The 25,252-nt window shown below is 55.1% G+C and overlaps 1 protein-coding gene across 1 annotated transcript in view; it reads left to right on the top strand.

The window, feature by feature from the left end:
- SRRM3 (serine/arginine repetitive matrix 3) overlaps nucleotides 1-25,252 on the top strand; it is a 55,600-nt gene that overhangs the window by 5,722 nt on the left and 24,626 nt on the right. Inside the window, exons 2-3 of the mRNA XM_070567691.1 lie at nucleotides 15,153-15,417; nucleotides 21,634-21,735. Coding sequence (XP_070423792.1) covers nucleotides 15,185-15,417; nucleotides 21,634-21,735 — 335 coding nt within the window. The 5' untranslated portion in view covers nucleotides 15,153-15,184. The remainder of the gene's footprint in view (nucleotides 1-15,152; nucleotides 15,418-21,633; nucleotides 21,736-25,252) is intronic.

Here is a 25,252-nt window from a genome sequence, read left to right as displayed (position 1 = left end):
TCTGTGCACGTGCTCCAGGCTAGGTTCACCCAGGGAGAAAGGAAGACCCGTGGGGAGGGGCAAGGGCAGGATGAGAGATGGGGCAGCCTGCCCTCCGTGTCCATCCTAGCTGCTGGCACAGCCCTCAGTATCAGAGAGACCCCAGGTTGGGGGAGTGGGCTTCAGGACTGGCAGAGGAACCCAGCCACCCCTTCTCCAAAAAGGGTGCCAGAGGGGGCTCCTGGGATGGTAGGGAAGCTGGGACTCTTGGCAGGTCCTGCCTCCAGGCAGTCCTGTCTCCCTTCCCTGTCTGGCGCAGTTTGACATATGCTTTTGGGTCCTTGTGATCCATTCATTTTTGTCCCCAGGACGCCTCCCTTCTCTGCTTCCTGAATTCTCTCTTCCTCTGTCCCCTGCTTCTCAGACATCAGAAAGCAGAGATGGTCATTCTTTCATTCATCAAATATTTGCTCAGCAGCTCTTCTGAACTGAAACGCTCAGTTATCCTCGTGATCCCCAAGCCCTGTGCTGGGCACTGGGGAGAGGGAGGAGCTGCCCTCAGCCTGGTGGGGAGCGAGGCCCACACACTGGTGGATGTTTGGGGTTGGGATGTGGGTTATGTGGGAGCATCCTGAGGGCTGCTGAGCACTGGGAGGGTGTGGGGTGGGGTTGCCTCCCTGGTTGACTTTGGAGCCAGCTTCACAGATGGACCTTATAGGATGAGTGCAGGCTTGCAGGGGGAAGAAAAAGAGGAAGGGCATTTCTGGGAGAGGGAACAGCATGAGCAGAGATAGGGAGGAGGAGAGAGCTCTGGGCACTTGGAGAAAGTGTGGCTGGAGAGCTGGGGCCTGAGCCAAGGGGCAGAGGACCAAGCTGGAGAGGCAGGCCTCATAAGGGGCCTTGGTGACAGTCGAGAGAGGCTGGCCTTCTGTGGGCAGCAGAGAAACCAAAGGATGTTTCCAGCAGGTAAGCACCGGCCAGAGCTGTTTCAGGAAGGTCACCCCCAAAGGGCGAGCGTGACTTGGACAGATGGAGAGAACAGGGGGGCCTGTGGGGTGCTTTCAGGACATGGGTCATATGGCCTGGGGCCTCTCCCACTGGGGCTCTGCTCCTCCCAACCTGGGACACCCAGAACCACTGCAGCTGTGGTCTCTAGGGGCAGAGTACCTGCCTTGGTATTTCCAGAAGAGTCTATGAAAAGTAAATTCCTGGGACCCACCCATTCAGAGTCTGAGTGTAGGGCCTGAGGGTCTGTCCATGCTAGAGCTGAGAACTAGTGCCTTGTGGCTTTGCACATGCCCTTTGTCCCTCATCCTCTCTCTCCTTGAGCTTCAGCCTCTGCTCGCCTCTTCTGTGCAACATCTTGCTCTCTCCTCCCTCCGCATTCCTCCAAGTGCCCTGTGCTGCCCCATCTCAGCACCGTTTACACTCTATCCTGCCCGGTCGTTTACCCTCTCTCTCCCCCAGTAATCCTCAGGAACTCACCTGGCATTTCCCCCATGCTGGGCACTGCTCTGAGGGCTGCAAGTGTACCAACTCATTCAGCCGCACACATCCTATGAAGGAGCCAGGTCACAGCAGAGGATACTGAGGCACAGAGAGCTTAATAATGTCACCAGCATCGCTCAGCTAAGACGTGGTAGAACCACAGAGGCTGCACTGTTCTGTGATGCCCTAGACGAGGAGCTCTTTGAGGGCAGGGACCCCGTGTTATTCGTTGTTGCAGGTCCCACTGCAAGCACAGGGCCTGGCATATGGGAGGTGCTCGGTTTCCACGTCTGTCAGATTGGCTTAAGGGTGACAGTTCTTTCCAGGGCTGCTCTGCAGCTTGGGGAAGCCCATGGCCCTGATGGGTGCTGTAAGCTGTGAGGTGCACGGTCTGGGGTGGGGACGGTGGCAGTGGAGGCAGGAGCTCCTCTCTGGGATCTTAGTGGGGAACAGTTTCCCAGACAGGAGGCCTTTCTCTCTTCTCTGCTGTGCTGAGGTTCCACTTCTCCCACAGAATTCAGACCCTCTCACCCCTGGACATGGTCTTGCGGAGGGCTTGTGGCTGGGGTTGGACTGGACGCCCTGGTGACAATTCTGGGGCTGATGGTAGAGCAAGGTGGAGGCTCAGAGAGGCCACAGCTGCATGAGCAGCAACCGAACCCAATCTGACCTTATGGGGCTTGCCACTTCCCAGAGCAAGGAGGGCACCCCCACTGCCATTCCTGCCTCGCACCCACAATCCCCGAGGAGCCGTAGGTTATTGTCAATGATGTTGTTAATTAACTGCTTAATTAACTATTTAGGCTAATCAGATTAATTGACATTAATTGGCTACCATTTGTCAAGGACCCTACAAAGCTGTGCCTCTCAGAGTTGAAGTGTGTGACTGGAGCTGGGCAGGGGAGGCGGGGAGGAGCTGTCACTGTGCTGTGGAGCTGGGGGAGCAGGTGGCAGGCAGTGGCAGGACCAGGAGCCCCAGGACTGCTGCCCAGGGACTGTGCCCCTCCCGGCGGTTCTCCAGGCTGGGCCCTTGGACCCCTGAGTTCTGGCTCTTCACACTTTGGGAAGCGTATCACCCCTTTCTCTCCCTTAGTTGCTTAAAAAAAGGTCTGATGAGGGCCCAGAGGGACCAGCGACTTTCCATCCCCAAGAGCTGTGAAGACCTTGGAGGGGAGAGACCTTAAAATCCTAAACCAGCCATGATATAAGTAGGTCACCACGTAACAACCGCTAGGATGAAGCACACATATGCAGTTTAAAAAAGGAGGGAGCGTGGGGGGAGGATGAGCAGTATAGGGTAGATAAAATATGCAAAATATTAAACTGTGATGAAATGATCAATTTGCATTATTTAGTCAATTACAGCCCCCAAAATCCACAGTACATTTTTATGCCTGTTTCAAAACACAACTTACAGTTTTAAATTATAGCACTTGAAACAAAAAAGAAAAAACTACTATGAAATGCATCCTACGTTTTGGAAAAAGAAAAAAAAAGCCAACCCACTCAAAACTGGGAGTGTGAATTTGTCTTCAGAGCCATTCTCCCGAGACTAAATGGCTCCCACATCTCGTCCAAAGCTGGGCTGGAAGTTTGGTAGCCTGGTCTCATCCTGACTTTTTCTCTGACCCCCTGAAGATCCCTTCCCTTCTCTGGTGACTCCCTGGCCTGTCTTCCTGAGAGAGTGCTTACATGGGGCAGAGCAGGTGTGGATTTCAAGTATTCTGGAGATGAATACAAATGTGAGGGAGGAAAAGGGGTCCATTGGGGGGAAAGTCAAGCTCCCAGAACGAGGGGCACCTCCTGCACAGGAGGAGAGGCTCCCGCTTTGGTGACAGAGAGCTCTAGCTTAGTAAGAGAAGGCTGAAGAATGAATGTGGGGTCTCTCCCTTTCCTGCCCGATCCTGCAGCCCCTGGGGGAGGAAGGACCAGAAGAGACTGGAGGCTGTTGCCTAGCAACGAGAGGCGCATCTGGATCGATGGGAATGGCAGTTGAGGTTCCAGCCCCCAGCCCGGCTCTCTCTTTGATCTCACCCAGCCCAGCAGAAACCTGGGGGGGATGCCCAGGGCAGCTGCCTGATTAGAGCTGAGTCAATAGAGGGAATTTTCCATAATGAGATTGTGTGGGCAGTGGAGGCAGCCGCCCCTGGCTTCTCCCATCACTCTCCCCATTGGGTGGAAGGGGCTTATCTGTCTGTCCAGAACATACCCTTCCTGCTGATAGGGGCTAGGGAGGCACATCACCACCCAAGTTTGATTCTTCTCAGTCTTGGACCGCCAGGGACCCAGAGCCTAGCCCTACCCTGGCCCCAGCCTTCGGACACTTCATCCAGATAGAGAAACTGAAGCCCCAAAAGGAAAAGAGATCTGGTCAGACGGTTTCTAGCCCATCTCACCCTTCCTCAGCCCCACTGCCAGCTGTAAGCCTGAGAGGGTCTGCTCCTGGCAGGGAGAAGGAGGTGAAGGGGTGAGGGAAGCTGATGAAAGCAGAAGGGCTCCTCTGATTTCACTCTAGGGTCAGCCTCAGAGGCCAGCTTGGGACAGACCTGGGAGAGCATGGAGTCCTGACACACAGGTCGCTCTCCCTAGGACACTTTGCCAAGGCCATCTGGCTGGGACCCTCCCCAGGACACAGAGATCACCACCTCCCTAGCAGCCCATGCCATAAGTGACAGCTCAGCCATGAAAAGGTTCTTTCTCAGGCTCCCCACTCCCCAGTTCTCCACTCCAGCTCAGGCAGCCACAGGGTGAAAGGCTGAAAAGCTGCAGCTCCCGGGCCAGCGAGGGCCCCATGGAGAAGCAGAGCGGGCTGGTGTGGCAAGGGTTCCTTTGTTCCACTGCAGTGTAGGAAGAGGAGACCACGTGTTAGTTTGGTATCAGTACTGGTCTATACAGGTCTGCCTACTGGGTTGAACTGGTGTGTACTATTTTCAGTGAGCAGTCCTGCATGTTCTACCCTATTCCACTGGCCTATCATACTGGTCTGCATCGGTCTGTGGGTTCCCACTGTCCTCTGTTGCTGGATCCAGTCTGAAGTCCTGGTTCAGGCTCTCCGTGGCCTGTCCTGAGCTTCATCAGTCTGCACTGATCTTCCCCAGCCTATATTGCCTGATCTGTGGGCCCCTCTGTAGGGAGCAGACAGCTGAGGCCTCCTTGTCCTGGGGAGCTGCCACCCAGATCCCAGCCTCTGCTCTGGGAATCCAAATCAGAGCCAACAGGAACAGGGACACGGGCCCTGGGTGCCAGGCGAGTCTTTCCTATCCATTCAAAGACAGAGCTGCACTCCAGGGCTTACAAAGTATATGACGATGTGACCCACACAGGTGTCAACACGCACATGGTCTAGACATACTGAGAGTGGTAACCAGGGACCTTGTCCACTGAGGTCCCCAGGGCTGGAGCTAGTGAAAAACAAGTAGTGAGCTTTCAATCAGCTCAAACACAGGCTGAATTTCAACATGTGTTCGCAGATGGCTGCTTTGTGCCAAGCTCTGTGCTGGGCACAAGGGACACAAAAATGCACGCAACCCAGTCACTGCCCGTGGAGAGCCCTCACTAGGCCAGGGAGTGCACAGTCGCAATAGAATAAGGTAGGCAGTGAGAATGGTAACCAGAGGGTCAGGCTCTGGGAGCACAGCAGAGATGTGTCCCCCAGAGGTCAGGGAAGGCTTCACGGAGGAGGTGATGCTTGAACAGAGTCTTGCAGGATGAACGGAGAGGAAGGGCGTTCTAGGCGCAGGGAGCAGCATGGGCCAGTGTGTTCTCGGGCGGAGCAGAGTGCCATGTGTTCGAGATGCAGAGCGGTCTGGACAGGCTGCCCAGGACCCAGGTGCCAGCTAAGCTGCCTGGGCTTTCTCCCGCGGACAGTGGGTTTGCCCTCCCTCCCTGGCCTGCCTGGACACCCCATCTCAGCCCTGGGAACTTGTCCAGCCCCACGGCCTCCGCTGCAACCACAGGCTGAGAGTGCAAGGAAGGGGACAGCTCGCAGCCCTGTCCAGGGACAGCTGGGCCCAATGCAGGGCCGGATGGCGGAGGGCAGGAGCGGGCCCGCGAGGGCTGTGGCGCAGGCCTCCTCCCCTCAACCCAGCCAGACCCAGCCTGGGGGTTCTGGTCACGGCCTTCCTCTGGCTCCAGCAGGGGCGGCAGGAAGCTGGGCTGCTGAATAATTGAAAAGAAGGCTTTCAACCTCCTCCCTGCCTCCCTGCAGCATCTTCTCGAGGGTTGGGTAACAAACAGCGGTGCCAGGCCTCCCGAGAGAGACTCCAAGGAGGCAGGGAAGAAGCTCCCTCTGCTAACTCTCTCACTGCTGGCTGCCCCAGTGCCTTTCTCCCAGCAAGTACTGGTCTCTACTGGTTGGTATCTGTGAAAAATGACCTACGCGTCTTCACCAGTTGGTACTGATTTGGAATGCACACTGTCTACCGGATCCGTTCTGATGGACGCTGATTTATGTTTCTTACTGATGAACTCATGTGGTTTAGCCTGGTTGGCGGTGTTTGTGGGTAATACTGACGGTTAACACTTATACATAGAACTTACTACCGGGCGCTGCACTGTACATATGTTAATGCCTTCACCCCTCAGGGGTTACTTATTTTAACCCCATTTTACAAATGAGGAAACTGAGCACAGACGTTAAGTCACTTAAGGGCACATAGGAAGTGATTTGAACCCGGGCTGGCTCTTCTGCCACTTGCCGATCTGTACAAGTCTGTCCTGGTTAATGTGGACTAGCCTGTCCCTTAAGGTCAGACCTTTCTCCAAAGGGCAGGGGTCACCAAAAGTGAGGGCCCAAGGCAGCAAGAGAACTCTTTCCAAAATGCAAATCTGACTGTGACTTCCCAGCTCCTCGGCCTTCACTGGTTCCCTATTGCCTACAGATTCCAGCCCTAGCTCCCCAGTCCCCTCCTGTCCCATGGTGCTCAGCTGTGCACAAGCCCATGCTCTTCCATCTCTCTTCCCTCATCTCTCAGCCTCATCTCTGTGGCTGACCCTAGAGTGAAATCAGAGGAGCCCTTGTGCTTTCATCAGCTTCCCACGTGCTCCACACTGTTCCCAAGACATCCTTGCTCCCTTTCTTTATCCCACCAGCTCCTACATACACTTCAAGATCTTCCTTCCAGGGGCCAGCCCCGTGGCCGAGTGGTTAAGTTCGTGTGCTCTGCTTTGGCAGCCCAGGGTTTCGCCAGTTCGGATCCCGGGTGCGGACACGGTACCGCTCATCAAGCCATGCTGAGGCGGCATGCCACATGCCACAACTAGAAGGACCCACAACTAAAAATACACAACTATGTACCAGGGGACTTTGGGGAGAAAAAGGAAAAATAAATCTTTAAAAAAAAAAGATCTTTCCTCCAGGAAGACCTCCCAGCTATGCTCCCCTCCACACACACCAACTTAGTTGAGGTCTCTACCATGTCCCCCATCCCAGCCCTTATCTTGCTACTTTGCTGGTATCAGTCCTTCTCCCCCTGCATTCTCTCGTCTTCTGGTGGGCCCCAGAGTGACCACTCACTGACTAACTGTGATATGAATGAGTGACCCACCCCTAAAGCTGAGGGGCTATCTCCCGGTCCTGTGGTCCCTACCCCTCAGCCCCACCCTCTTGGTCAGGGAGCATCGGGAGGGCTTCCAGTTTGTTCTAGCTACTGCTTGATTACCTTTGCCCCCTCTCCATGCTCTTGCTCACAGGCTGGAGGTCTGAAGAAGGGTCCCCACAAGGAAGGGAAGGGTTGACAAGAGAGCCCCCTCCCTACAGTGCTCCAGAGGACACGTTGGTGCTGTAGGTGCAGGCTGGCTTCACTGCCCAGGACTGGGGCAGGGTGGGGGCATGCCTAGATTCCTTGTACACAATGGAGATCGGTTTTCTTTTCCAGCTTGATAAAATGTCTTTTCAAACCTTTGTTGTTGTATACTCGTTCTGCAAAACCCAGACTTAGTTTCACAACCTAAGTACCTGGTTTCATGTGTGTTTGTCAGTTTCATCACGTTTCTGACAGTTACAAAGATTTTTTTCCTCCAGGAAACTCAGGAGGCACATCCCTCCCCACCCCCTCTCCTCACACTCGGCTTTTTCTCTGGAAAGACTCACTCTGTGTTTGCAGCCCCCACCCTCATGGGAAGCATCCCACGCCACCCTGGCCCTCTTAGTCCCCGGTCCCTGGACCCTGCCATGCCCTTCCTCTCAGCCTGTGCTGTCTGTGCCTGGACTCCTCCTTCCTTACATAGAGAAGACTCATCCTTCAAAGGGCCAATTCAAACACCATTGCCTTTGTGAAGCTTTCCCTGACCACTGCAGGTGAAAGTAGACCCTCTCTGGTCTCTTTTTTGCCTCCCCCCCCCCACCCCCGGAACGGGGCAGGGGTTGGAATTCAAGATCTGTATTCATAACAAGCTTGTCACTGAAAGAATGAACGACCCCACCATGCTGTGAGGTAGGGAGTATTGTCTCCATTTTATAGAAGAGAAAATCGAGGCTCAGGGAGGTTTAATAAGTTTCTGTGGTCACCCAGGCAGAAGTTGTGAAGCCTAATTCAAGCTCAAGTCTTCTGGCTCCAAATTCAGTGCTCTTCGTCCACCCTCCACTTTCCTGGGCCAGTAGGAGACAGCAGAAAGACTTTAGTGGCAAGAAGGTAGTTAAATTGTGTGTGACTGTGGATTGAGAGGTTACTTGAAGCTGTGGGGATCTGTACCTTTGAGGGTGTGCAGGCCCTGAGTCCTAGCGTTGTCACTGGGGGAATGAGTGTCTGGCAGGCAGGGCAGGGAAGGAGCCCTCAGGGGAATGGGTGCTGCCCCCCCGCGCGAGAAAGGCTTCTGAACCGGCAGCAAACGGGGCCACGGGTTGGCGCCGTGGGTGCTGTCCATGGTGCTGGAGGCCGAGGCGCCGCGAGAGATGGGGAGGGGCGGAGTTTGCCAGGGAGGCGAGGGGAAAGTGGCCCAGGTCATCCCTCCATCCCTGGGGTGGAATGACACCCACCCCATGCCCTGGGCTCTGGCCTCTGCCCTCTCCTTCTCCCTCCACAGTCAACAACCTTGTTCACTCTCAGGTTTCAGTCGCCAGCTACATAATGGCAACTCCCAAATCTCAGCCTCCTGAGCACCAGACCCATGATCTAAGGATTCCTGGGCATCTTCCCCTGGATGTCTAGGGACTCCTTGCACCCACCACGTCCAAAAGAGGACAGTCACCACCGATATAATAATAATAACGACCACCGGTACCACTGATGAGACCTTCATTGCATGCTGGGCCCTGTGGTAGCATTTCACATTTATTAGTTCTTTACAACAAATCTATGAGGAGGGTGCTATTATTAGTCCCATTTTACAGGCAAAAAAATTGAGGCACAGAGTTTAAGTCTCATGACAAAAGTCACACAGCTCATGAGTTCCCGAAGAGCGTGGCGCTGTGTCGCCGTCAAACCAGGGTTCCCCAGGCAGGGCCCAGCCTCCCCCTCAGACATATATGTGGTCCACATCTCCCTCTCCCCAGACCTAGCCAGATCACTACTGGCCTGAGCATCCTACCCCTCTATGCCCCAGGGTGAGTGACGATCTCATTAGCTGAGAGGCCTCTGTACCTGTCAGCAGACTGGACCCTGCTGTACAGATGGGCTGTTTCACCTTCAATTAATCTCTACCTGCAGGGCTGGACTTGCAGTTCCAGCAGCCAGACTGTGCTCCATCCTGCCCTTGGCCGGGGCTCCTTAAGGGACTCGCACTTGAGTCTGGGAGAGGGAGGCAAACCCAGGGACTCAGCCATGAGGCTTGGAAGTCAGGGCTCTGGTCCTTTAGCCACTTCCTGGCTGGCAGAAGAGGAGATGCTCCCCTGTCTGCTGGCTAAATTAGAGCTTCGTGACTTAATCTGCACATGGCTTTGGCCAGCTCAGCATCTGGGCCTACCCTTGGGACCTGACCCAGTGCTGGGGACAGCCTCAGGGCTGAGCTCTGGGGGTGGCTGGTGTGGGTCCGGCCACCGACTAAGTCAGCAGGAAGGGGGCGGGCTGAAGGATTGGTAGTATATATATGTAGTTAGTATTACCTAGATTTCCAGAATAGGAAAGGACATGTGGCATCTTTGAGTCCAACCCCCTCATTGTCCAGTGGAGAAATAAGGGTCCAGAGATGAGGAGAGACTTTCTCAGGGTCTCACAGCCAATTAGCAGTAGAGAAATTTTCTGCTCTCATTGCTGCTCATGAAGTGTCAATGTCCCCAAAGACTTTAAAAATTAAGGTCAGGGGGCCGGCCCCATGGCCGAGTGGTTAGGTTCGCACACTCCACCGCAGCGGCCCAAGGTCTCACCAGTTCGGATCCTGGGCGTGGGCATGGCACCGCTCGTCAGGCCACACTGGGGTGGTGTCCCACATGCCACAACCAGAAGGACCCACAACTAAAAAATATACAACTATGTACAGGGGGGATTTGGGGAGAAAAAGAAGAAAGAAAAAAAAGATTGGCAACAGTTGTTAGCTCAGGTGCCAATCTTTAAGAAAAAAAAAAGTTAAGGTCAGGGTTAGGGCTCTAGAGTCCATTGCCTGCTCGACCCCAGCAAGCTCCCCACTCTCAACGTACCTCCACAGTTCCCTCCATGTTCTCCATCACAGTAAATGGCTGCACCATCCACCTGGTCACCCAAGCCAGGGAGAAACCCAACGTCATCCAACATGCTTCCCCCGCCCCCCGCTGCCACCCCCACAACCAGTCAGTCACAGTCCTGCCAAGCCTGTCCATTTATTTCTTGAATCGTGGTCCAGGCATCACCTGCTCTGGTGTCCCCATCTCTGGCCCCTTCCCACCCCTTCTGGGGAACCTGCCCCGATCGACCAGGCAGAGCTGCAGACCTTTCTCAGATTCTCTTTTCTCACACTACACTCTGATACCTTTTGGTCTCCCAGACCAGCGTGTGAGCTCCTAGAGGGCCAAACGGGGTCTTCTCCATCTCCAAATCCCCAGCCTTTCATAGGGTGGAGCCCAGAATAGATGCTGGGTGTTTGTTGAGTGAATATAGTGTCTCTCTCCTGTTGGAACAGTTCTTATAATGGGGAATTCCCGCCTTCTGGGATGAACTGAAGTGTTTGGGTTTTTTTTTAAGTTTTGATTGCTGGGGGAAAAATCCTTTCTTGGGCTTCACTGAAGTCCACTCTAGACGACTTCCCTGCAGAGGTCCTGGCTTTCTTCTGGAACCACTCAGATTGGCTAGGTCCTTGCTCCTCTCAGTGTGGTCCAAGGACCAGCAGCATCGGGGTCACTTGGGAACTTCTTAGAAATGCAAATTCTCAGACACCACCCCAGATCTACTGAATCAGAAACTCTGGGGGTTGAGCCGAGTCATCTGTGTTTTAACAAGCCCTCCAGATGACACTGATACCTAATAAAACTGGAGAACCGCTGCTCTAGACACCAGCTCCCAATTGCTTGTCCATGGATAGTCTGTATCAGGATCACTCGGGGAATAATAACAATTTCACCCCCAGAGATCTTGGATTCAGTAGGTCTGGGGTGGGTCTCAGGTAGGATTGACATAGAAAATATAAGACACCCAGTTAAATTTGAATTTCAGATAAACAATGAATTTTTTTTAGTATAAGGATGTCCTAAATACGAAATTCATGAAATTCAAATTTAATTTAACTATGCATCCTGTATTTTTATTTGCCAAATCTGGCAACGCTACCTACTTCTAACAAGCTTCCTAGCAGATTCAGCTAGGTTTGGCCTAAATCCTCGACAATCCTTCAAGTATTTGAAGATAGGGATTCTGAATGTCTGTATATTCTTATCATCTCCCCATTCTAGATATTGTATTTTTGTTGATGGAGCCTAAGATAACATGCACTTTTGGCAGCCACATTATGATACTGACTCCAATTGAGTCTGTGACCATTGAAAACTCCTAAGTCCTTCCTAAATATTCTGCTTCTAAACTACGTCTATCCCTTCCAATTTTAGAAAGTTAGTTTGGGACTCAGCTTCAGAATGAGACATTTCTCACCATCCTGTTTCACCTTCTTAGATTCCATCTTTCCAGTCAATTCAGCCCTTTTAGATTCTGACTCTATTTATGAGCCTTCCAAGGTGCCATCCTCAGTGAATCTGGTCATCAGGTGATCAACGTTCCATCGGTCAAGGTGAACATGTTGGATCAGACATGGGTGAGGAGAGTGCCCTATGGTCCTCCACTCAACACCTCCATCTAACGTGACATTGACCCATTAATCAGCTCCCTTCCAGCATAGGCCAACCTATCCACTAATCACAACCATGCAGAACTAGTTCCCCAGCACAGTGTCTCTCTCTCCCTCTGAAATCTCACAAGGATTCTGTAAAAGACAACGTCGGATGCCTTGCAGGGAGGCCCTGTGCCCGCAGTAACTCCCCAGTCTGCTGGCCCAGCCACCCCAACTTGGACAGAAGTGGGAATGGTGTGCAATGACTCGTTCTTAGGAGCCCGGCCCCTCCTCTAGGGGTTCAGGGGTCATCTTTTTAATAATCTGCCTCAGGTTCCTGCCTGGTGCTGTCCAAGTCACTAGGTGAAGCTGGTAGATCCCACCAGCTGTCCCAGTGAATCCATACTGCATCTGTCCCCTGCGCCCTCTCACTCCCTCCCTTCCTCCTCAGTCAATCCTGAAGGATGGTCCTCAGCAGCCTAGCAATCTTACCCAGGCATTCTCCGAGTGCTGGGGATAGAATTTCTCAGGGTCTGGAGATCTGAGTGCGCTCAGAACTGCTCCCACCAGCTTCCCCTCCCTTGCCCTCAAGGACCTCAGGCCAAGTTCTAGGCTGGGAGCCTTGCTGGTGTCAGAGGGGTAGCATGCAGAGCAGCATCACTCAAGTCCTGGCCCCATGGGCCCTTGCTGGGGCCTGAGCACCTTCTCCCCACACTGTCAGCATGCCTCCTGCATTGCCAGGTGCTGGGTAGGCTCTGGGGAGCCAGAATGAAGGGACCCTCCTCTCCTCCAAGAGTTCATGGTCCAAAACAGGGGTAAGATGCAAGCAACAAGTTGAACCTCAGTATCTAAAGAGGTGAGGACAAAAGCTGTGGGAGCACAAGGAGGGAATGACTCATCCTTCCTCAGAGGCATGCCCAGCTTCCCAGAAGAGGTGATATTTGGGCTGAAACCTCTAGGTGGAGAGGAGGGAAAACAGAGTTCCAGCATAGGAGCATCTCATGGGCAAAGGCACAAAGGAGTGAGAAGTGTCTGGGTACAGATGACCAAGGCTGAGAGGCTGGATGTTGGTTGAAGGATGAGATGTAGCAGGGGATGAAGCTGCAAGACAGCCTAGGGCAAAATACAAAGGGGTCTTGCAGGCTGTATTAACGACTGTGCCAGGCAGTGCTCTATCCTACCTCCCATTGTAATAGTCTTCTCTTGCTCACTTCCTATGCATTGAGCCCTACCTGCCCAGGCACTTTGCTGGCACTTGGAGTTGAAAGCTAAACTGCCCCTAGCCCAGAGGGAACCAGACCTGTGAGCCCTCAGTGACCACAGTGAGTGGTGAGAGCCCTGGGAGGGTGGCACCAGCCAGAGGGCCAAGGGAGGTCTTCCAGAAGGTGGTGATGCCTACGAGCAGTGACTTTGAGGACACATAGGAGGCAGGAGAAGAGTGTCCCAGGGGAAGAGAGCAGCAATTGGAAAATCCTGGAAGCAAGAGAGATGGAGAATCTGTGTAGGAGTCAGGGGTGGGGAGGGGTACGGCTAGACCAGAAGGCACACCACGTCAAGACTTTAAGCCAAGGTGATGGAAGCCACTAGAGGCTATTAATCAGGGCATGACACAGTCTGATTTGCTCCTGGATCCATCTCCCAGGTTACTGATGGAGCAGGACGGAGAGGGCAGGAGGGCCAGCAGGATGCTGAGTCAATAGACCAGAGTGAGGGGCTTGGATTGAGGTAGTGACTGGAGGAGAGCAAGCCGATAAATGTGAGTGATGTTGAGAAGACGGGATGAGGGGCCAAACTTGGTGACAGATAAGCTGCAGTGGGCCAGGGCAACAGGCATCTAAAGCTCCACACATGTCCTGGGCTCAGGTAACCAACAGCCGGAAGGGCCACCCCTGAGCCAAGCACCGTGGTCAAGGCAGGTGGGCAGCAGGGCTCCCAGACTCTGTGTGAGGCCTGGTGAGTGGGTGATGCTTGTGGGGCACCCCAGGAGAAGCCCTGCCAGAGCTGAGGTGCAGGGCTAGGCTAGGACAGAGGCGGGAAGCCAGCAGAGTTCACGGGTGGAAAGAGAGGTTAGGACAGCTTTGGTCTGTAAACCCCCCAAAACCCTCCTCTCCTGAAGAGTCTGGAAGATGCTGCCAGACACAGGTAGGGATCAGAGGCTCAGGGAGGGTCATTGATGTCCTCAGGGTCACACAGCAAAGAGTGGAGGAGCCTGGCCTAGAACCCAGGGACTTGGGCTTTAGGGGGATGGACATATGAAAGGAGCTTATGTTCTCATCACCACTGTCACTGCCTCTCACTCTGTACCCTTCAGAGCCTCCTGTGCCTCTCGTGGTCCCCCTCTCTCTTCTCTGCCTTCCAGTCTTGGTGGCTCTGACCATCCTCCACCCCATCACTCTGAGCCAGTGTGTGTTGAGTGAGGGGAGTGTTGTTGGGGGGCTGCGTTGCAGGGAAGGCCCCATCCGGGATGCCCAGACATGCCCATCCCTTCTTCTCTTCCCACCTCCCTCCACCCCTTCCCTCCCTCCAATCCCACTCCCTGGGAAGGAGGCCTCTCTGTTGCTTAGCAACTGGCAGAGCCTTGGAGAAAGGAAATGGAAATAGCTCAGGAGGTGCCTCCCTTCTGTTAAGATAGTTCCTTGGTGTGTATGTGTGTGTGTGCACACGTGTGCGAGCCCATGCTCTAATTTGGGTCTAGCGTGGAGCCAAGGCTTCTTACCTCCCAGGTTGTGCTGACACCCACATCACCCTGAGCCTGCAGGAGGATGTGGCTGTCTGGAAAGCTAATGTCAGTGCCACTTTTGGTCACATCCTCAGAAGCCGTGTTTCAGAACAAAGGAGGGGACAGACTGGTGGGCTTCCGTCTGAATCAGGCCCCCCCTGGAATGTTGGCTTTGGAGAAGTTGGACAGATCAAAGTGGAAACCAAAAACTGCATCCGTGGTGGGAATGGACGGGAGCCCAGAGAAGGCTCCATCTTCTCATTTCTGGGGGCTGCCCTGGGAGCAGACACAGAGGCAGGAGCATGTGGAGTCTGTGACCCCACAGGCCAGAGTCAGGACGACGGGTGTTTGGGGGAAGAAGGCATTTAAACTGAGCCTGTAGGAAAAAGAAAAATAAAACTAAAAATTGTCCCAGAGACCCATCTGGTTGCCCCGTAGTTGCAAGCAGCTGTGTAGCAGGGGCTGGGCGCTCAGGCCCGGGAATTGGTACAGGCAGAGAGGGCTGCCCTAGCGGGTTACCAGGTCCCTGGAGATGAAGCTAAGCGCCCTCAGGGGCCATCAAGTCCAGCCTGCACCCACCCACCTTACAGATGGGGAAAGCCCAGGGTCCAATTCCCGCTCGTGCCCTGAGGTGTGACCCAAAGGTGCGAATGGGCCGGCAGCCCCTCTGCAGCAGGAGAGGAAGCGGATTAGAGCCGTGAGTGGGCCTTTAAAGCTCCAGGATTAACCCGCGCAGAGAGGAGCTTAGCAGGTGACCGAGAAGTGACCATCCCGCCTGGTGTCCATGTCTGTCCCACAGGGCCGAGGCCAGCGGCTCCGGGGCCAGCCGCCATGTCCTCCAGCGTGAACAACGGGGCGGCCAGCATGCCGTCGCCGCCCGACGCTGCCAACGGCTTCCCGCAGCCCGGCGCCTCCTCCGGGACCTGGCCGCGGGCCGAGGAGGAGCTGCGCGCCGCGGAGCCGGGCCTGGTGAAGCGTGCGCACCGCGAGATCCTGGACCACGAGCGCAAGCGGCGCGTAGAGCTCAAGTGCATGGAGCTGCAGGAGATGATGGAGGAGCAGGGGTGAGCCAAGCGGGGTTGGCCGGCGGGGGCGGGGCCGGGCGCGCTGGGACCCGGGAGCCAGTCAGGCAAAGGGCCAGAGTCTGAACCAGCGGGGTAGAACCATGGCAAGCCCCGCTGAACTTTGTTTATTCAACCAAAAAGCTGTCTTGAACGTCGGCTCTTTGTCAAACTCTGAACTGGGCTCAGATTCACAGAAACCAAGGAGACACAGTCCATGCCTTCCAGAAACATCTTGTCCTCTTGGGGAGAGAGGCATGTCAACATCAATGACAGCGCAAGGCCTCAGTTTCCCCTTCTATAAAATGAGAGGCTCAGGCTGCCGGGTCTCTGCCAAGCAGGTGCCGCAGCCAGGCAGGAAAGCACAGTGGCTCCTTGCTCTGTGGGAGGGCCGCGTGTGGTTTCAGCAGAGAACTCCCAGCCGGCAGCCACACCCACGAGCTTAGGTTCACTCTGTCTAGTTCAGAACCAGCCAGAGAGGCACACAAGTGTGCCAGACACTGTGCTGGGCAATTCTGGGCCCCAGAGCCGGACTGGAGTCACTTCCTCAAAGACGGCCCCCGCTCCCCTGCTCCCTCCCCATCTCAGAAGGAAAACGAGTATGTTAAGGACCAACTCCGCCATAAGACAGATCAGAATTGTGGTTGTAGGACAGAACAGGGGAGGGCCAAGTGCTTCAGGAGCTCAGAGGAGAGATTCTGAGAGAAGACATTTGAGTGGGCTTTGAAGGGTGAGTAGGAGTTCATCAGGCTGAGAAGGACAGGTTGTGTCTTGCTCAGTCAGTAAGGATTTAGGGACCTCCCCTGAAAGTCCAGAGGAGACAGGACAGCTCTCACACATAGAGCTAGAGGCAAAGAAACGAAGAACAAAGGCTTCCCATTTGTGCAGCTCCAAGGAAAGCTGGTGGTCCCAAGGCTCCTTCTTGCATCTACCCTGAGTACTCTGAAACCAGCGGGCTGGCTGTTAAGAGAGTCAAAGTGGGGAGCAGGTCTGGCTCATCAGACTGGCCCTGTCAGTGAGCTGAGAAATCAGAAATGCCCAGAGCAGTGGGGCCCGGAGCCGCATCATGGCAGACAGCCTGTGCACAGCGGTCCTTCCAAGCTGCACCTTTGTCAGTCCCTCCAGGCCTCCTGGGCTTCCCAGGAAGCAGCCAAGACATGGCTCACAGTCCCTGTGGAGCCTGGGAAGACACTGAGGCCGCGACAGAGACAGTCACCTGCTGAAGGCCATCAGGAAGGCAGGGCCAAGGCTAGGCCTGGATCCAGGGCCCCCAAAGGGTTGCCAGGCAGGGCCACTTGTAAGAAAAAGACTAAGGCACAGGGACTTGGTGTTCACCTCCAGCTGGGGACCAGGTAGGGGTGGGGAGGTCCCTGCAGAGAAGGATGGATGGATGGAAGGCTGCTGAAGATAGATGAAAGGAGGCCTCCAGCTGGTGGTGAGAACAGGTTTGATGAGCTGTGGAAGTGGGCAGAGGAAATGAGATCCCCAGGGGCAGAGTTGAGTAGGGGCTGAGAGGGGAGTGTCCTCCTGCAGAGAGAACCCCAGACCGTAATGATACCTGCAAATCCTGCTGAGTTGGGCGACTCCAGGAGTGAAGGGAGTGTGGGCAGGTGGGCGTGGTTGGGGGACAGGAGGGATAACTGGGACAGAAGAGGGCCAGCCTTCTGTGCTTTGTTCTCAGAAACTGCCCCCTTCCCCTGATGGAGCCCCACCCCTTCCTGAGCCCCCTTCCCCTCACTGAGCCCTCTCCTCCTCACAGGAACCTTCCTTCTGAAAGCCCTCCCCCTCGCAGAGCCCCATGGTTTCTGGGAAGCTCTAAGGCCCCTCCCTCACGGCACCTCCCTCCCTCCTCAAGCCTCCTCCCCCTGGCTGAATCTCCTCCTCTTCCAGAAGCCCCTCACTGCTCCCAGGGGGATCATTATCAGATGAGGGCAGCCACAAGCAGAGGGAGACGGCATATGGCCATGTCCTTGGTGTCAGTCCCCCGGCGTCAAGGACCCATGCCTCTGGGAAGGCCCCACTAGGTCTCCAGATGTTCACTCAGGGCCCCTTCCCCAGCCAAGCCCTGGCTGGAGGTGGTCCTCAGGCTGGAATCCCCACAAATTACCATCCCCCTCCCCTCCCTACCCCTTAGCAGCAGACTGATCAGTGGAGGCACAGCCACTCTGAAACCCAACAATCCAGGCTTCCAGCCCTGGCCTGGGACCTTGGGCAAGCCACAGTTACTCGCCTATAAAGTAGAGAGTTGTTCTGAGTCCTGTGGACTAAGGCACATACAGGGCTCCCCCGCCCCCAGCCAGTCCCCAGAAAGTGCTCCACAAACACAAGGGACCCTTGCCCTATTCTAAAATCCAGTCATTAATATCCATTTCTAGAAACACTGGTTCATTCACATTTATTTACCAGGTTCTGAGGCATTTGACAAATATTCCCACTAGTCACAGGAACACACATTCTTTGGCCCCATTAAAAAGCAATCCCTCCCTTAATATTGATGGATGGCAGGCTAATTCACTGCTGATTGATGCTGCATTTGGAGTCACCTTCCCGGGCAGCCTCTGCGTGTAGCCGGCAATCACGATGGGGGCAGGGACGGAGGCCCCAGCCGGCCGGGTGCGATGCCGGACAGCTCCCACCCCGGCTCTGGGACGGCTGGGCTTGCAGCTCTGAGCCTCTCCCTGTCCGTCTCTTCACCTGTAAAATAAATAGGAAGAGGAAGGCCACCCCGCCCCCCTCAGAGCTGCGGTGAAGTTCAAATTAACAACCAAGGAAGCAATTAGCTAGGAAGTGCTGGGTCCCGGCAAAGACAGGCAGAATTAAACATTTTCCACTCTGGGGACCTCTTTTAAAATGCAGCCTCCCCCTACCCCAGCCCCAGAGGGCAAGCCAGGAAGTCCGCAAAGCAACAAGGAATTTGGCACGTCCTTCCCACAGAGCGGAGTGGGGAGGAGGGAGCCAGACTGGCTGGGTGAGCATCTGAGCCAGGAGTCTGGGGCGCGGAGACAGACATCACTGCCCTCCCTATCCCCCTCTCCCGTCCAAGGCCTTGACTTTTGGCCAGCCAGGCTCCTCCCTGGTCTTCCGCTGGCAGGCACTGCCGCCTCCATCACTACAGCCTCCGTCTCTGTCTCAGACTTTGCCTCCTGGGAAAGCAGAGAGAAGGGACGCAGGTGACTCTCGGCCTGGGACCACGTTCACCTGGCGGGGATCTGGGGTGGAAAAAGGCAGGAAGCCTGGGATGCCTAGATCCTCTGTCCCCACTGCTCTGGGACAAGTAATCCTCCATCAATACCATTTATTGAGCACCTACTGTATGCCAGGCATGTGCAAAGTGCTTTATATGCATCATCTCCCTTAACCCTTATGACAACCGTGCAAGGCAGGTTACTAGCCCATTTCACAGATGTAGAGGCTAAGGCTGAGAGAAGTGTATGGACTCGTCCAAGGTCACAGAGCTGGAATGTGGGGGTGCCAGGATTCAAACACAGAACTGCTGGGCTCTGCTGCCTCTCCCCACAATCACTGTCCCATGTGACCTCAGCTGAGGCTTGACCTCAAGAGATATGAGGGGAGGGGAGACTCAGAGGTGGTGGTCGCACTTGAGACTGCTATGCCCAATAACCAGATGTCATCCCTAGGTCCCAATTTTCTCCCAGCAAGATGCCCTGGGGCATAGAGGGGTCCTCCCCAAGCCTCTGTGTCTGTACACCCCAGCATCTCCAGCCCCCAATGGCAGATGCTGGAGTTAGTCAACTTGCCTTAGAGCTGCCGGCTCTGGGATGAGACATAAGTTCCTGCACATGTCCTGCTCCAGGTCTTCATGAAACTGAGCTTGACTCTCCCCTCCCAGCCTCTCATGCTCCATAAGACTCCAGGCATGGGGGCTTGGAGCCTGGCCTGAAGCCCTTCCACCCATCTGGAGATCTGGCCCAGTCTTGGTCTTGGGCCATCTCCTCCCCAACCCCACCAGGCCCAGGGCCCCATGCCAATGGCCCAGCCAGCCTATGTCTCCCTCCCAGGGGTCTAGGAGTCAGGGGCTGGGCAGTCTTGAAGGGCCTGTGCTGTTTGTGCTGATGTCAATAACAAGCTGGTCTCCTGGGGAGAAGGTAAGATGAGAGCAGTTCCTCTGTGCCTCCACTGCTCAGAAAGGGGCCATCACCCCTTCTTCCTGGGCACCAGGCCAGCCCAGCTGACCGAGGGCTCTGCACTGCCTAACAAGCAAGATCAAGGGACCTCTGGCCAAATGCCTGAGCCTGAGGCTAAATAGGGCCTGAGGCGGACACTTATGAGCCAAGACACAGAGCTTGGTGACACTGGGTTAGAGGTGTCAGCACAGCATGGCCTGAGCCACACACATACCCACCCCTGTGGTGAGGGTGGGGGGTTGGAAGAGACGAGCCCCTCCCCCTGCCGGGCAAGTTTCAATCCTCCCTATGGTGGGCCACACGGTGCCTGAACCTGCAAAGGGACAGACCTTAGCGGGGGGTCAGGGGACACCTGGTTAAGGAGCAGGGAGTGCTCCTCATCTAACCCCATGAAATATTCAACCAGTCCTAGTTCTGACTTCACCATCTCTGCGGGAACCCCTGCAGTAGCCCAATGCCAGCCTCTCTGCCTCCAGGTCCCTCTCCTCCAGCCACGCGGCCACCAGACCCACCTTTCCAAAATGAAAATCCAACCTTCAAACTCTTCGTTGCCCCTCCATCACCAGTCACTTATTTGTCAAAAAATGTTGGATGCCACATGTGGCAGGCAAGGTGTCAGATGCTGGGGACACAATGGCCATCCAGACAGATAAGGTCCCTGCCGTCAGGGAACTCCCAGGCCAGCGCAGGATACACAGGAGCCAACAGATACTGACTAGCACATGAACCACCTGCCAGGATCCAGGAGGGACAGGTTGCTATGGAAACACACACGTTCGCACCTCACCTGGTCAGGGGCATCCGTCCTGCTGTAAACATGCAGTGAGTCATATCTTTGTGCTCAGCCATGATTATTTCCACTGGGTAAACCTGGAAGTTAATTTCTGAGTCAAAGGATGTGTTGATTTTTTTAAGGCTTTTGAAAAGAATTGCCAAATTGCTCTCCAAAAAGGCTGAGTCAATCCGCAAGTGCTTGCTGAAGGAGGGGAGGGAATGAGGGAGGCGCAAAGGAGGCAGACAAGAGATGGGGCCCCTGAGAGGGAACAACATACCATTTTCATGGACAGGCTGAGTGGGGAGGGCTGGGCTGCTGTGTGGACAGAGAGTGGATGGTGAGCGGATGACAGAGACATGATGGGACCCCCGTTCCCATTTTGCCACCATGTGTTCTGTAGAGGAGAATGACCGACCTGCAGCCCAGGAAGGGGAAAGAGGGGGTCTAGGAGCCTAAGATCCATTCGGTGTCAGACACTGGACACCTGCTGCATGCCAGGCACAGGACAAGGGGCTGGACAAGCATAGACCTCCCCCCACACCGCCCCCCACCCAGGGTGGCAGCATGGACACAGGCTGGAGGGGAAACGCCAGAGGAGGTGGGAGGCCTGGGCAGCAGCTGTCACAGTCGTGCAGTGAGAGAGAAGGACAATTGACCCCAGGGTGTGGGAGCAAGGATGAGGAGCCAGACCAGGCTCAGGGAGGGAAGGAGAGGGGAGGAGAGAAATCAGGAGCTTCCAGTCAAGGCCCAGACTTCATCCACCCACCCCACCCCCACACACACACAAACCAGGAGGCAATGGATCTATGTATGATCCTGGGCAACCACTGGGCAGCCTTGACCTTGCAGAGGTGGGGATACTCTGAGGACGTCCCAAGGCTATTGGGGATCAGATGTGCCTGAGGCCAGGAGGGCAGAAGATTCTCACTTCTGCCCTAAAATGTCTCCAGAGAGTGACTGCAGCCTGGATGCGGGAGAGAGGCCGGCCTGAGGGTGGAGGAGGGCCAGGAGGAAGGGCACAGCCTCCCCTCGTAGGTTTCCCCACCTCTGGGTACTCTTCCTAAAAAGAAAAAGGTTATTTGTTTGTTTGACTGGTTGTTCATTTGTTTGTGTAGTTGGTTGGTTGGCTGGTTTGGTGCAAAATGGGTAGGTCTTGAGCATCCCCAGTGCTGAGAGCCTTGCTCAGTGGTGTAACTGTGGACAGGTCATTGCAAGCTGGAAAGTGCCCTCGGGAGGGCGACAGGCAGAGAGGGAACCACAGGCAAGAGAGCAGCCCTCACCTTCCCTGTGCCCCCACAGGTACTCAGAGGAGGAGACCCGGCAGAAGGTCAGGACTTTCCGGCAGATGCTGATGGAGAAGGAAGGAATGCTCACCAGGGAGGACCGGCCTGGGGGCCACATGTGAGTGCTCACCTTTGTAGGGGCAGGGGAGGGAGAGGGTGCAGGCTCAAGCAGCAGCAGAGTGCCAGAGGGGCCTTTTCAAGTGCTCCCTCTGCGGGCTGGAGGGCACAAGGAAGAGGAGGAGGAGGAGAGGGCATGGGCCCTGTCCACAGAAGCTCTGGCCTGGCTCAGGCACAAGGCAGGGGCCACTGGGCGCCCGGGCATCACTGAAGGACCCCAACTCCCTGCCACCCCATGTTCTATCTATGGTCCAGCAGCAGGGGAGGCAGCCCAGATCTCAGCTCAGGGAATCCTGAGGTGAAAACCAGGAAACTCAGAATTGTTCTGACCCCAGCATTGTCACAGGCTGACAGTATGACCCCAGGCTAGTCCCTCTGCCCCAATCATTACCACCTGTAAAATGGGCTCCAGAGGAAGCACATACTCTGGAAAGGAAGAGCCAACACACCAAATGCCATTGGTAACTTGGCCAAAGGCTTGTCAGGCAAAGATGGCAAGGCTCTGTGAGGGTCCCATCTGGGCCCTGTCCTCGGACAGGAAGCGCACATGTGCTGTGGCCCCCCCGGTGGGCTTTGGATCAGACAGGGAAGTCATCTGGAGACGGACTTGGTCTCAGAGTGAGGAGAACTGGGAACTGCTGAAAACCACACACAGTGGAGCAGGCTGCTGTGGGAGGGCGGGGCAGCCTGTCGGTGCGAGCGTCCAGGCCTGGCTGGATGGCAGGCAGTGTGCGCTCAGGGAGCCTTGTCGAATCCACTCAGATGGGCCTTTCCCTTGCTAAGCCTGTTTCCCTGCCCAGTTCTGGCATCCCGTGTTTCTCCAGCTGGAAGTGAAACTGAGGCTGGGTGAGAGGTTACGGTGATTGCGGGTCATTTCCTCTGGAGTAGGACTAGTCTGGGGAGCGGGCATCTTGCTGAGGCCCTAAATCCCTGTCACCTTTACTCACACAAAAATAAAATGAAGACAGCGCCTTTGGAGAGATTTCCTGTTGCTGTTGTCTTAAGGCAAACAGCATCGCAGGAGCAGACGGCCCTCGATGGGCAGCAGGGAAGCATTTTCCGAAGACCTTCTGGACTGCTGGGGGCTCCAAGGGTAGGGGAGTCCCACCCTACCCCACTTAAACCTCCCCTCTGGCTCTGGTTGGAGCAAAAGCAGAGTCAGGGCAGCCCCAGCTGTGTGGAGGCCTCATGGGTGATCTGGGGGAGCCAGGCTCAGCTGGCCTGCTCTCTCCTCCCCCTTGGTGGGAAGAGCTGATGCCACCATCACCTCCTTCTCTGCAGCCTTCCAGAACTCACAGCATTCCTCAGCAACTCCTGCACCTTCCCCCTCAGTGATGCCCAGCTGGTTCCCCCAAGAGCAGGGCCAGCCCCTCTATTCCTTCTCAAACCTCCGACAACCAGATCCTCCCGCTGCTGCCGGCACCACCTCCAAACCCAGGAGGTCCTGGCTGTCTGACCAAACCTCCCCAGAGCTCCTCTGGAAAATCAGCCGCCCTTTCCTCTTCCATCCTCTGGACTCTACCTGCCCCTTCTCCGGGCCCTTCCAGCGAGAACCACCCACTCCAGCTCAAGCCTGCCATTCTTCACTCTCCCAGGCTCCTTCCTCTTCATCTAATTCCTGTCCTTCCTCAACTCTGCTTTCCCCTCTGGCTCCCAGGCCACAGTTTCCTCTCCTTTATCAAGCAAATTTCTGTAGAGTGTGTGGCACGCATTGTCTCCACTTCCTCAAGCCATGGAGATCTGACTTCCGCTCCCAAGACTCCCGTGACCTGTTCTCCCATGGCCACCAGAGTCCTACTTTGCATGCCCCGTGCTTCTCTGCAGGCCTGCCCTCTTTCTGGTACATGCCACCATCGGAAACCTGCTTTTCCTCCTGGCTTCCAAGATGCACTTCTCAGAGTTTCTTCCCGCCCCTCTGATGGCTTCTGCTCTCTCCCTCATTCCTGTCCACTTCCCAGATGTTGGTTCCTCCAGGGTTCTCGTGTCCTCAAGTCTCTTCCTCACATTTGCCTCCCCTCTTCTCCCTGGAGGATCTCGTCCATTCCCCTGCTGGAACTCTCTCCTCTTAGTGAATGACTCTCGAGTCTTTTCCGGTAGTCTTCTCTTGATCTTGAATGATCTTCTCTTTCCTTGAATGAATGAATGATGCATTTAAGAACCAGAACACCCTGGGAAATATGCCATGGAGAGGTTGCAGTGTCCATCATCATAAGAAAAGTCCTTGAGGGTTTGTGCCCTGTGCTAACCCTGTGCTGGTGCTATGAGGGGGAGGAGGAGAGAAAGACATGTGCCCTGTTCTCTGGGTGGAACCACAAACCTCCAACCTGAAACCAGGAATTACTGGCAGCTCTCAACAAGAAAAAACAACACAGTCACTTGAACTGTTTATCCTTCAGGCCCTGCCCATGTTCAGTAGGGGAAGAGAGAGAAAAAGAGAGGCTAGAGTGGTCAGTCAGAAAGAGTTCCTTAGAAGAGGCAGTGTCTGGAAGACTCGGCGGCCAGTCTCCCAGCTCTGCTCTGGAGGCAGGGGCACTATAGACCTGGCGGAATCCTGGGGTCCCACTAGAATGTTAGCTCCTTGAAGGCAAGATCTGTAACACTTTTGTTTACTGCCGTATTTCTGGTGCCTAGAACAGTGCAGCTTGCCTAATTTTCCCTGAAGCCTCAGTTTCCTCCTTTACACAGGGGAGGGGTTGGATCAGAGGCTTCTTCTAGCTCAGGCAGCCTAAAATAATGTGAAAATACCACTCTCAACAGCGCGGCAAGCTAAGGAGGCTGAGGCAGCCTGGATTACTCCCGGGCTAAGAGGAGCTGTTTGTGGTGCTGAACCCAAGGCCCAAGGCGGAGAGGTGACCGAGGGCTGGCGACAGCTGGTTGTGTGCTTTCCGGTCGACCTGGTGTCTGACTGGGTCTTCACTTCTTAGCTCAGAGTGTCGGGTAGTGGAGGGATGGTGTGGGCTCTGGCATCAGACATCCCACGTGTCTAAACCTCCAAGTTCAACGTTAACCCCTGGGCTCTGGATCCCAGCTCCACCACACCCCAGCAGTGTGACTTGGGCAGGTCCTTGACTTCTCTGGGCCTCCACCCCTTCATTTATAAAGTGGAGATGTCAGCACCTATCTCACAGGATTGTTGAGGAAATTAAATGTGGCAGTGAATGTAAGCGTGAGGAACAGTGGCTCGCACAGCAGACATACATCGCTACTGAATGATCACCACCACCATCTCAGTCAGCTTGGGCTGCTATAACAAAGTGCCATAGACTGGGTGACTTATCAACAACAGAAATCTCTTTCTCACAGTTCTGGAGGCTGGAAATCCAGGATCCTGGTGCCAGCATGGTCGGACTCTGGTGAGAGCCCTCTCCCAGGTTGCAGACGACTACCCTCTTGTAACCTCACATGAGGTAAAGCTAGCGAGCTCTCACATCTCTTCTTATAAGGGCACTAGTTCCATTCATGAGGGCTCCACCGCATGACCTGATTACCTCCCAAAGGCCCCACCTCCAAAGGCATCA

This window comes from Equus przewalskii, chromosome 12, assembly GCF_037783145.1.
Source record: "Equus przewalskii isolate Varuska chromosome 12, EquPr2, whole genome shotgun sequence".
Classification (NCBI taxonomy): domain Eukaryota; kingdom Metazoa; phylum Chordata; class Mammalia; order Perissodactyla; family Equidae; genus Equus; species Equus przewalskii.
Note: the sequence above shows the minus strand (reverse complement) of the source record. Positions and strands in the feature narration are given on the sequence as shown.